Source organism: Microchirus variegatus (assembly GCF_963457635.1).
Source record: "Microchirus variegatus genome assembly, chromosome: 15".
NCBI classification, from domain to species: domain Eukaryota; kingdom Metazoa; phylum Chordata; class Actinopteri; order Pleuronectiformes; family Soleidae; genus Microchirus; species Microchirus variegatus.
Genome location: NC_139816.1, coordinates 19,842,402 through 19,854,546, shown reverse-complemented (window position 1 = coordinate 19,854,546; position 12,145 = coordinate 19,842,402). Strand labels below are relative to the sequence as shown.

At 41.1% G+C, this 12,145-nt stretch overlaps 1 protein-coding gene across 1 annotated transcript in view; it reads left to right on the top strand.

The window, feature by feature from the left end:
* Positions 1-11,689, top strand: part of arhgap29a (Rho GTPase activating protein 29a) — a 30,901-nt gene extending 19,212 nt beyond the window's left edge. The window contains exons 8-23 of the mRNA XM_083901704.1: positions 1,093-1,157; positions 1,243-1,353; positions 1,456-1,536; positions 2,042-2,218; positions 2,568-2,705; positions 2,853-3,043; positions 4,702-4,847; positions 5,300-5,428; positions 6,789-6,887; positions 7,014-7,177; positions 8,017-8,205; positions 8,596-8,733; positions 9,016-9,251; positions 9,468-9,780; positions 9,875-9,983; positions 10,127-11,689. Of these exons, the coding sequence (XP_083757830.1) occupies positions 1,093-1,157; positions 1,243-1,353; positions 1,456-1,536; positions 2,042-2,218; positions 2,568-2,705; positions 2,853-3,043; positions 4,702-4,847; positions 5,300-5,428; positions 6,789-6,887; positions 7,014-7,177; positions 8,017-8,205; positions 8,596-8,733; positions 9,016-9,251; positions 9,468-9,780; positions 9,875-9,983; positions 10,127-11,064 (3,224 nt within the window). The 3' untranslated portion in view covers positions 11,065-11,689. The remainder of the gene's footprint in view (positions 1-1,092; positions 1,158-1,242; positions 1,354-1,455; positions 1,537-2,041; positions 2,219-2,567; positions 2,706-2,852; positions 3,044-4,701; positions 4,848-5,299; positions 5,429-6,788; positions 6,888-7,013; positions 7,178-8,016; positions 8,206-8,595; positions 8,734-9,015; positions 9,252-9,467; positions 9,781-9,874; positions 9,984-10,126) is intronic.
* The last annotated feature ends 456 nt before the right edge of the window (positions 11,690-12,145 follow it).

Here is a 12,145-nt window from a genome sequence, read left to right as displayed (position 1 = left end):
TGGCTATGTGAGGATATCTTTATGAGATGTTCTCCTGTACATGTTATGTATATTTAGGGTATTTAACAAGCAAATGTGCAGTTACGTTGTAAAGCAACTCACAGCGCTGTTCTGTCACTAAACCATGAATATGTCAAATAATTCACATCAAATTAGTTACGTGACACAATGCTGCTTCTGTGTCCACCTGTTAAACGTGGGTTTACGGTGAGGACAGAGAAACCTTTGCACCTGTTTGAACGTGAAACTCTGCACAGTACTGATCAAACATGCAAGTAGTGAATCCATTAGCAGAACACATTTCATTATCAGCACTGTTTGAAAATAAATCATGTGACACACTATGGAATTAGACCTGCAACTTGGACTTAAAGTTGTACTAATTGTAGTTTGTACAATCATCTACTTGAATGCTGCATGGAAAATCCTATTGGACATATCTGTGTCTATATTTTTAAAATTAAATTAATTTCATAATGTCATCTTAGTTATTTATCAATTTTTATTGTGCAAAATCTTTCATTTCAACTTAAACTTCCAGTAACTCCAGGCAGCACAGGGAGAATGAAAAGAATTATTGTGCAAATCGTGTCTTTGTCTTTTCTTTTTAGCTCGGACACGAATGTGTGTATTAGTAAGGTTTAGACCATTTTTTTTTCTCTTTTAATCACTCACCTGAACTGAACTTGAAACTATGGGAGTCTTATACAGTCTCAAGGGTACACTGCTTAATTATACTTCGTCACTCACTCAGTCAGTCAACAAAGAGACAGAGAGCACTTGCGCCGTGCAGTACATTTATTAACAAGTAAACTGACACCTTGTTTATTTAACACATCCACACTTGTTACTGCTTTATTTACTGAGACATGCCATGGATTTCTTTGATCACTCAAGGACTGACGTTATCAGAAAATACTTTTTCCATTCAGTTATATCATTTACAAAGACGGTTAATCGAATAAATGTGTTCAGCGCAATACAAATAGTCACACACACAAAACAATTACCATTTGCTGTGCAGTAGCTTGCTCTGAATATGCTGTTTGTAGTGAGCCATTATATGTAAAGGTTGGTGTGGTCTATTTTTAGATATCGAATGTGCAAAGAGTTACGCCAAGATGGCTGAATCTGCCAAGACGCTTGCAAGTCAGCAGGTGAGATGTTGTTTCTGGTGTTAATTTGCTGCCATGTTTTAGCCTTTGAGAACAAGCGTTACAACTTTTTCCTTCTTTGTTTAAGGAATTCATGCCATTTCGTGAGATCTACACGACCGCCTTTAAAAACGACATGGAGTACAGCCAGCTGGTACTTCAAACTGCAGCTGTGCTGCAGAGCAACAAATTCATGCAGGTAATCCACGTGAAACCCACTACTGCATTTCTGAAATGGGAAATAAAGTACTAACTGTGTGTGTGTGTCTGCCTGTTGGGTGGATTGTGTGATTCTTTCCAGCCTCTCATGTCCAGAAAGAACGAGCTGGACAAACTACGGAAAGAGGTCAAGGATCAGTGGCAGAGGGAGCAAAAGAAGATGGTGAGTTGGCAGCCATTAAAGTGGCACCCTGAAGAGACAAAAGCACACGTCTGTCACTGTCTCCTCCACATGAGAATGTAGAGGAGTAATTTTCATTCGTAGAAATGCTTCGTTTTGCTATGTAGTCACGCAGCATGCCAGGACAATCATTGTGTTCCACCTATAATGGAAAAAGCAGCATTGATCTGACAAATAACAGTACCATTGTATGCAAATGACCTACTTTTTTAACATCAAAGTAGTTTCAATGTTATTAGTTACTGCCTGTTACAAGTCTATATTATTTGACATTACATATACTAAAAATTGTTAAAACCTTTTAATCTGTATAATTTTGTTTTGGTTTTAAAGCTCAATTTGTTTATCACTGCAGACTGAATTAAGGTGGTCATTATTGGTCATTATTTAGTGATTAGTAGCCTGGATGTCAGCATTGCAGTTGTGCTGTATGTAAGGGCTTATGTTTGCATTCGTTTGTATTAACTTGACATGTATACATCTCCAGCATGAGGCGGACAATGCGTTGAGAAAGGCCCGGCTGCTGCAGGTCCAGCGGCAGGAGGAATATGAGAAGGCCAAGATTTCCACCAGCCGGCTGGAGGAGGAGCAGGTCGGAGGCGGAGCGGCGGCAGCGAAACAGTTAGAGAAGAGGCGCAGGCTGGAGGAGGAGGCCCTGCAGAAGGTACAGCACCTCCTCAGATGATAGGCTGATGGCTCAACACAAATGATGTGCAAACGTGGTACATGTCATTGCTTTTTGAATGTTTTATTGCTCAAACGGCGTACTATTACCAGCCTCTTTTAGGTGTTATACGCTCTTTGTTTGCTTCTGTAAGTGAAATGTTAAAGAAAAATGTATAACAATTGTTTGTTTGCAAGCATTTAAAGGAGCCATGGTCTGTGTGAAAATGAAATGACCCCATGCGCGTTGCTTCACCAACTTTAGACCCTTTGACTTTACATGCTCAGTCAACATTGAATCAGATCAGAGCGTTGCAAATTGTAATCACTGATCTACCCTCTGTTGGCAGGCGGAGGAGGCCAGGGAGCACTGCAAAGCTTGTTTGATTGATGTCGGAGAGAAGAGAGTGGATCTGGCTAAAACCAAGAGTGTGATCGTCACTCAGATCCGAGAGATGGTTTCACAGTGTGACCTCACTCTCAAAGCTGTAAGTTCAGAAGAAACATTCCAAACAGACCGAGGCACTTGTTGTTCCAACCGCATTTTAACGACAGTGTCTGAAATGTGTTGGAGCAGGATAATAACAATAATAAAAACAATAATAATGTTTGTTTCCTTTTTTTTCCGTTCCTAGGTGACTGTCAACTGGTTCCAGCTCCAACAAGGCCAGGTTGTCTGCCTGCCTGTCAATCATCAGAGCTTATGTGAAAATGCCAAGTTGTACGAACCTGGCCAGCGCTACATCGACTTTGTCAGGACTCTACCTACGGATGGACCTCGTCTAGAGTCTCTGTCTTTTGACTCGCCTGTTACACCAAACACAGGGTGAGGCATCAAAATATTGTGGTTGTCAGCTTTGTCTGATTCTAACTTTTTTTTTACGTTTCTTCTTCTGGTTCTAGTCGCGATATCCCCCTTTGAATTAATGTGATACTTACTCTTTTGTGCCTGTATTTAACTCGGAGATTAGACTCCTGTTATCAGTGTTTGTTTACTTTGTCAGATTTTATCGCAGACAGATAACAAGCTCTCAGAGGGATTAACAGTTACTGAGTTTTTTTTTCTACCGTCGTGTAATGAATTTGTTGCATCAGAAGCTCAAATCTCGCCTCACACGTCACATAATCTGAGGGTGGGTTAATATGTATTTACTCTAAACAAGTGGTTGTAAATAGGGTGGACCTCAGCGGTGAGGTGGAGTGAGCTTGTTTTGGAAACCGTAAAAACAATTGGGCTGGCCGGGGCTTCCTGGGGAAATGACTATGGTCACGGGAGAGAGGAGATGAGGCAGTGGGCTTACTGTCAGCTTCACTTAACCTCTTTGAACAGTTTCAGTAGCTTTCAGGTTGGAGGCATGTTGTCCATGACTAAAAGTGAGGAGAAAAAAAAGGTGGTCAATTCATATTTGGACATTTTTAATCATCCATCTATGGACATTTTTAATCATCCATCTATTTTGAAAACTTTGGTACGAAGAATTGGTTTCTTTTCAGAGGTGTAAAATAGGTTTGTGTTCGCTCTCTCTTTCTGTCTCACACACACACACACACACACACACACAGGTGGCAAAAAGAGAGTGCTTTGTTCTCACTTAGTTTTCTCCCCCAACTCTGATCCCTCTGATCAAAAGAATTCAGATTGGACAAGAGGAAATGAAACTCGCACACATGCATACATTCATAGAGCTTTACCTCGCACTCTTCAAAGGGTTGAATATAGACCACTGACCTACATTCTGTATATTGTGATTTATAGTGGAACACTTTAACTCACAATTGTAAACCACATGAGCCATTTGCGGGCCTTCACTAGCCACTTAATCATAGTTAATCTAATGAACTGCTGTGTTTAATGGTGAAGTGGGACTGATCTCATGATATCATGAGCAACCAAGAAATAAGACAGAATATAACCCCATTTTATTTAGATTTCATGATTTGAAAGGGTTTTCCTCCTTTCTCTTTTTTATTTCATTGTCGTTTCTAGACTAGAACGACAGGCGGTTTGAAAACACTCAGTTCTACGCTGTAAAGGAATTTTATTACCATGTAGTTTCTTTTTTTGTGTGTCTAATGTGGAGCTGCAGCGATTCATCGATTAATAACTGATGACTAAATTAATCACCAGTATGCAGTATTTTGATAACCTATGAATTGTATAAGAGTATTTCCTGGTTTCTTAGCTCCATATAACAAAGAAAAGATGAGAACCGAATAACTGGTGTATGGACAGAACAAGACATTTGAGAACATCCATCGTTTCAAGTTTGGCAAACGCTGATCAACATTTTTAAACATTTGCTGTTATTTCATGCACCAAACAACCAAATGAATTGGAAAAAGTAAAATGAATGAGCCCTCGTCTAATGATGGATAAACCTTTTTAGAGGATGTACTAATAATATAAATGGAAACAAGCTTTGGTGCACCGTAGTTTTACCAGAAACGATAACATTGCTGTAATTCCACTGCTTTTCTCCACAGGTTACCTTTCAACAAGCGCTCACTCAGTGGCTGCAACTCATCCAACAGTAACGCGTCCTCTGACCTCCTGGGTGCAGACGACATGGACGGTGTCCAGCACGCTAAAATCGCAGAGAGACGCTCCAACAGCAGCACAGACATCCAAGGTGTGCACGGCTGCATTTGGCATTATCCGCTTCTGTTTTCAATGCATCTCAAACTATTTGAGCGAGTACCTGTTAAAGTTGTTTGACAAGTTGGTTAACAAATGTAGTACAATCAACCTGATCATCAACAACAATGTGTGCAGCCGTTCTGAATCCTGACAGTAAAAAGGTAGTGGAGTGTAACCTTTATTTTTGTTGTACTTCTCAGATGTCTTCAGGAAATGTTGTGCTAATACTGCAGATGTTTGATGGGCTCGCCATCCCCTGAGCGCTTTTATTGCAGATTCACACATTAACCCACTGAAATAAGCTGAATATATTCTCATGGTTCACAGAGATTTTAATAACTGACGCTGTGTTCACACTCTAAAAAAAGGCTGAGATTGTATTAATTTGCCTTTCACTGCTCAAGTTGAACGCTTTTTTTCTTTCTCTCTTTTGTTTTCTTTCAGCCCTTCGGAGTCAAGCTCCCTTTCGTCCCTGGACTTCTGCCAACCAGGGTGGAGGCATGTGCAGTGATTCAGAAAGTGCTGGAGGGAGCAGCGAGTCCCGGTCCATGGACTCGCCCACTGCAAGCCCAGGTAGGGCAACAATCATCAAAATGTACCTGACATTTTTCCATCTGGAAATTGAATTTTACTTGCACAAAATGATTATCCATCCATCCATTATCTATCGTCTTAGACAAAGGATAAAAAGGAGGATTATTTAGATTGCTAATTAAGTGACTGTATGACCTCCATCCACATACACTATATTGTTATAGGTTCCATGTAAATCAACATGGTATCAGCTAATTAATGTAAGGATAACTATGTAGCAACTTGTATGTTTGCATACATTTTGGCATGCTATCACATTTGCAATCAATTAACTGATTTAATGAATCCTACTAAGTTTCTAGTACCTAATAATTCAGGTTTCCCCCACTCATTATACAATACCAGACTTAAATATTAGCAGCGCCTGTCTCAGGTCATGGATAAAGCAACAATGCTTTGCAAATGATCGACAGAAGGGGCATTCTTCAACACTGACTGTCTTAAATCCCTCTGGGGCCTGCACATTTTTTTTTGGCTATGAACTTGATGTTCATCCAACTTTGTTGGCATGTTTTCTGGGAATCCAGGGCCGTAGCAACCACGGAGAGTAGTGCCTCTTCTTTGTTAAACATTATGCAACTGTATTAGTCTACAACGTACACGAGCATAAAATAGTGGGTTTGGTAGTTTAAGTTTCTTTGTGTTTCCTCTGTTGCTGTGCAACAGTGCGCATGTGTCACAGTGTGAGTACAGACCTGCTTTGAGACATAAATCAGGATCTATCAAACCTGCTGCAAGTGGTTGAAGAAATAAAACACTGTGGCAATTTACGAAACATGTTTTAATACGTGTTCCACATCAGGTGAGCTCCTGAAGGCCTATCAAAGATTAGAATCTGAAAATTTGACACCCACAGATGGTTTACTGCAAACTATTTGCATATTATACTCACAATTATTGAATATATAATGGTCAGAATTAATTTATTTTGCCTCATGCTCTTGGCTGAGGGAGGGTAGTAGATTGCCAATCAGTTCAACAATGCTATATTATAAAACAGTTAAGTGTATTATGCCCCTCACCTCCACTGCTGTGAATTGTTTAGGATTGTATCCCCCTGTTAATGATCCTCATGACTGGCTCATCAGCAAGACAACAACAGTTTTAAATTGAGGTCTACTGAAAACCATCACTGAAACAATAGATGTGTGAATTACCCAACAATCCATTCCAAATGGTTATCAACAAGGAATGGACCACACCTTTCCATCAAGTGCACTACAAGAGGAGAGTTGTGTCAGTACCCAGTGTAGTGTAGAACTACAGGAACTGAAGGTAACGTGACTGGAGGCCACTGTGAAGATGTGGACTCACTGGTGTGTTCTGTCGTACTGTTCAGGAGACTTCAAGAGGAGATTACCCAGAACTCCTTCCACTGGCACTATGTCCTCTGCTGATGACCTGGATGAGAGAGAGCCTCACTCGCCCTCTGATAATGGTGAGGCAGATGTTGTGTGTGACTTATGACACGTTTTTTACCTTGCTCCAATATTTGTTTGCTTTATTGTGTTGCATTCTGTATCAGGACAATGGTGGATGTAATGCTCTCACTCTCACTCTGCAGGACTAAATGATATTATAATAGAGACAGCCAGCTCACCAGGGCCTTTCAGAAACACCCAGATGTCCAAGGCATCGCAAACCCACAAGCTGAGGAAGCTCAGGGCGCCCTCCAAGTGTCGGGAGTGTGACGGCCTGGTGGTATTTCATGGAGCGGAGTGCGAGGAGGTAACCTTGGTTTCTTTTTAGTCTTTTTTTTTTTTTTTCACCATTCATAGCCTAAAAATGCAACCAAACCATGATCCTCTGTTTAGACCTGTCATTAAATGTGGCAAGTCCACAGGAGTCAGGATGAACATTGCCAATGTTGCACAACAGCTTCTTTATCAGCCATGACATGCAAAAAAAAAACTAAAATAAAACTAAGACAAAGGAGAGCGCCCACCTCTCTCCTCAGTGAAACATTTGAATGAAGGGGATGGTTGAATTTGGTCAAAAGCTCTCTCCAGAGACCAAATCCACCAACTGGTCTCAGTCGGGGGAACAGGCAATGGAAACTGAAGACCTTTTGTTTGTCCTTTGAGGAGTCCCCTCCATCAACCCTGTGCACCCCCTGATGTGTATTTTACATCCAGTTTCTTTCTATACTTATAACATATAATGAATAAGGCAACAACAAAAGCATTGCTATAAAAGAGATTTTCAAAGATTTTATTGTGTAATTTGAATAAATAAAGAAGAAGAATATAACTCTGCAGTGTGCTGGAATCATGCCATGGTTGGTCTAGTAGGGAATGTTTCAAATATTGTACCCATTGGAATTAATGGCTTTAATAAGAGGGAGCCCATTCATCCATATATACATATGGCTTCCAATGGAGATTAAAATTGGATTAGGAATAGTGATAGGGATGTTCCAAAAATCCCAGTGCATGTTTGTATTTTTATCTCAAGCTTATAGAAACACAATCAAGATAAGTAGGGGAAAATACCAGTTAATGCCCTGCTGTTGAGAAGTTTAATTTTTTTTCTTTGTGTGACTGAAATACATATCAATTATTGTGCAGTGTTCGCTGGCGTGTCACAAGAAGTGTCTGGAAACCCTGGCCATCCAGTGTGGCCACAAGAAGCTCCAGGGGAGGCTTCACCTCTTTGGCATCGACTTCACGCAGGCAGCTAAGAACAGCCAGGACGGCATTCCCTTCATTATACGGAAGTGCACATCAGAAATTGAGAACAGAGCGCTCAACATTAAGGTATTGCCAGTCGACGTGAAAGATGAAATGATTATTGTTCAACCAGTAGATGTTTTAATTGGATTAACTGAACCATACAACCACAAAGCTGGAAACTGAAAGTAATAACCAGTTCTGGCAATAGACTGCTATTTACCCCCAAACAACCCCAGAAGCAACAGTTAAGTTAGTTAAGGTGTAATTATTATTCAGCTGAAGTGATTGTTAACTCTATAACCCCCACACTCTTCATTCACCACTATGTAAATACTGGTACTGTAGAACCATTGTGTCTTTGGATTATCTTGTTTATATTCAGTAACTGTGATTTACCGTGTGTAACCATGGTGAGCCAGAAAATTGCATCTAATTTTCTTGTGTTGAATTGTATTCTGTTTCTGTGCCGCGAAGGGTATCTACCGTGTGAACGGTGCCAAGTCGCGGGTGGAGAAGTTGTGTCAGGCGTTTGAAAATGGAAAGGACCTGGTGGAGCTCTCCGATCTTTATCCTCACGACATTAGCAATGTGCTCAAACTCTACCTAAGACAGGTGGGCTATTTATGAAACATTGTCCTAAATATACCACATTTGGGATTGCTGCAATCCCTGAGGTATTGCACATTTACATGGATTGTTTTCCTAATACGGATGTGATCGTTAAAAGTGAGCACTGCTGAACAATACCCCAGCAGTAGTGTTTATTTGTCTTTGTTTATTCTCTATTCTCACCCCCAATGCTCATTGATATATTTTGAGGGTTTCTGTTTATTATTAACTTCCCTCTTTCGTTTATTTTAATGACTTTTCTTTCGTCTATGATATCCGTGGCAGCTTCCAGAACCGCTCATCCTGTTCCGCTTTTACAACGACTTCATTGGCTTGGCCAAGGAGTGCCAGAGTATCATTGTGGAAGAACTGGAGGCGTTGCGGCTCAGTCCGACCCCAGTGACCCCGCCCCAGGTTAGCGTGGAGCTCAACCGGGTCCTCTTCAAGATCAAGGACCTGCTCAGGCAGCTGCCTCCAACTCATTACAGGACCCTGCAGTTCTTAGTAGAGCATCTGCACCGGTAGGCACCAGTCACATAATTCATCTATTTATAAATGCAAGAAACATTGTGTGTTATCAGTGTGTTCACTGTCAACTTTGGCGGTATTTGGATAAGAAATGCAACAGCTATATCACTAACGGAGCCATATTTATTTTTAAATTGTATTGTTCACTTACATGTAAGGTTGTAATGAGCCCTAATTTGATCATTTATTAATCTTCATCTCCTCTCCAGGGTGACAGAGCGGTCAGAGGAGAATAAAATGACAGCCAGCAACCTGGGTATCATCTTCGGCCCGACGCTGATCAAACCGAGGCAGGGGGATGCTGAAGTTTCCCTCTCTTCTCTGGTGGATTACCCGTATCAGGCACTCACTGTGGAACTCTTGATCAAACACTATGAGATGTTGTTTGACACCCCCCTCAGTCCCTTAAGTGCCAGCTCACCTACAGAGGTGGATTCACACACCCGCTCTGAAACCTGCTTCACCTATCAGGAGAAAGAGCAGCTAAGCAGGCACTCCAAGTCGCTGGGAGACATCAAGGAGGTAACTGGATTTAATGCTCAAAATGACATGACGGGTAATGTTTTTATATTAAAACTATAAACAATGTGTTTTTCCATTTGCTCTCCCATTACAGCAGGCCTCTAAGATGTACAAGAGGCATTCTTCTGTTATTCCTTCTTCCCACATACTGGCGGAGGTTGAGGAGACCACACCAAGGTTCCATGGAAGTGATTTTGAACCTGGTCAGTGTTGTTACAAAGCTCTTTACAAATAAAGAGCATTGTTATCTGGCAGTGTTATCAATAATACTCTAGAGGTTCTCTTTTTTCCAGGATTTTACTTTGTATGTTAATGTTTAATCCCTTTTTTATCTGTTTGTTTAAAGCCGATGAAGAGGTCCTCAATGGGGTCCTATCATCAAGTGTCCCTGATGTGCCTTCACCTGGCGATAGAGGACTCAGTCGTTCGCAGCATATCACCATCACAGCTGTCCAGCTTCGACACCCTCGCAACAAAATGTACTCTCGGCCTGTCAGCTTGCCGGCCGAGCGGGCACAGGGTCGAGGCAAAGTGGACGAGAATAACACTTGGAACAACGCTGACCAAGGCTTCAGGAAAGTAAGCAGTTTTGACGAGTCCATCCAAGAGGTGGATGAAACTGATAATACAAAACTGCATGTGGCCACACACCACCGCAGAACATTTATTGACACCCAGACATTACGCAGAACTTGGGACAAACAATACAAGCACGATGTTGCCTCTCGGACTGTGAGAATCATGGCAAGTTCACCCACAGATAGCACAGCAGCAGATGCCACCAACTTATCAACTTCTGTGCCATCGGGCTTCTCTCTTGGAACTTCTGGGGACTCTATTCGCACCATCTATCCCAATAGACCTTATACAGTCGCAGTGCGACCCAGCAGAACTTTAAGAAGGGAGGACAATGTTACCAAGTTCGGCACTGTCTCAACAGCTTTCCGGGCTCCCAGAACTCTCCAGCCTCCCCCGGGAACCTTCTACAAGCCACCATCAGGGAGCAAAGCCAAAGCACTGCAGAGCTGTGCATCAGCTAACAGTGCTGAGGACGAAGACGAAGAAGAGGAGGATGAGGATGAGGGTGAAGAGTTGAGGATTGATCTCCAAGTGTCTGTAGATGAGACTCTTGAGGTGGACATTGAAGCGGAGCAGGAGGCATTGTCTCAGTCGTGCACATCTAGCCCTGAGCAAATGGGCCAAAACCAGGCCAAACCGGTTTACCAAAGACTACGGTCCAGACACCTCCAGGAGGTAGAACACAGAGAAGCACATTTTGTGTGATCCCAGAAATGCCCTCACATCGTGTCTCGTATTCTGCTGGAGAGAGTAAGAAACGTCGTTATTGACACTGCAAAGACAATTCCCAGATGTGATGATTTGTGGTCACAGTGAGGAGAGTTAAATGTACCTTTGGTCCTGAGAAGACAAACGGGATGCACTTAAAATGCTGTATATTTTTTAAATGATTCGTAAATATTTCATTCACCAATCACCATTTACCAGTACACCCTGGCACTCTTTCAGAATATTTATATTTTTTAAACCGTGCAATTACATTTTATTTTATAATATTTTGTATAAAGTTCTTACACTCTATTTTATGTTTATATACCAAAAACTGCTTAAGAAATAGTGCATGTAGTCATAGCAATGGAAAAAAAAAAGGTTTGGTGCACTTACCTGACATCAATTCTCTTCCACTTCTTGAGTCTTGTTTCTATCCACAGTCAGAATGTTTTAAACTGTTACATTTAGGGCATAGATTATCATTTTGGCAATAATTTGTGTCCAAAACAATACTCTAAATTGACCCTCATCCCCTGCTGTACTGAATATGTGAACTGCTAAGGTTGCAAAGCACCAGTTGAAAAAGTTGTGCATTCATTTAATACGATCAAATCAAATTGTCCTGAGAAAGAATTACCTTATTACATTACATTAGCCAAAGTCTTTTTTTTAAAATTGAAGTTATTTTTTCAGTAACCTAAATCTCGCAGGTTCTTTCATAGTCGATGCATCATTTATTTAAAATGTTGAAAAGGTCAATGTAAAGAAAACAAAAAAACAAAACAGGTACATAAAATACCCTTTTGTAACTTATTAAAATATATCTGACAACTTCCACTGTGTATGTGTGTTTGAGTTTCTAACATGCTTTAATTGTGACCTGGTAATAGAGAACTCCAATAGAAACATTTAGTCTTTAACACACGTAGGGGTTTTAGCGGTGGCAGGATTACACAGTATAATGAGGCCTGGTTGGTTAGGTCGGATAGGCCTCGACAAATAGAGGCGTTAGCAGTCTCCCAGCGCTGAGAAAGAAGATTAAATCAATCTGCTTAACTATTCACAAGGTCTGGAA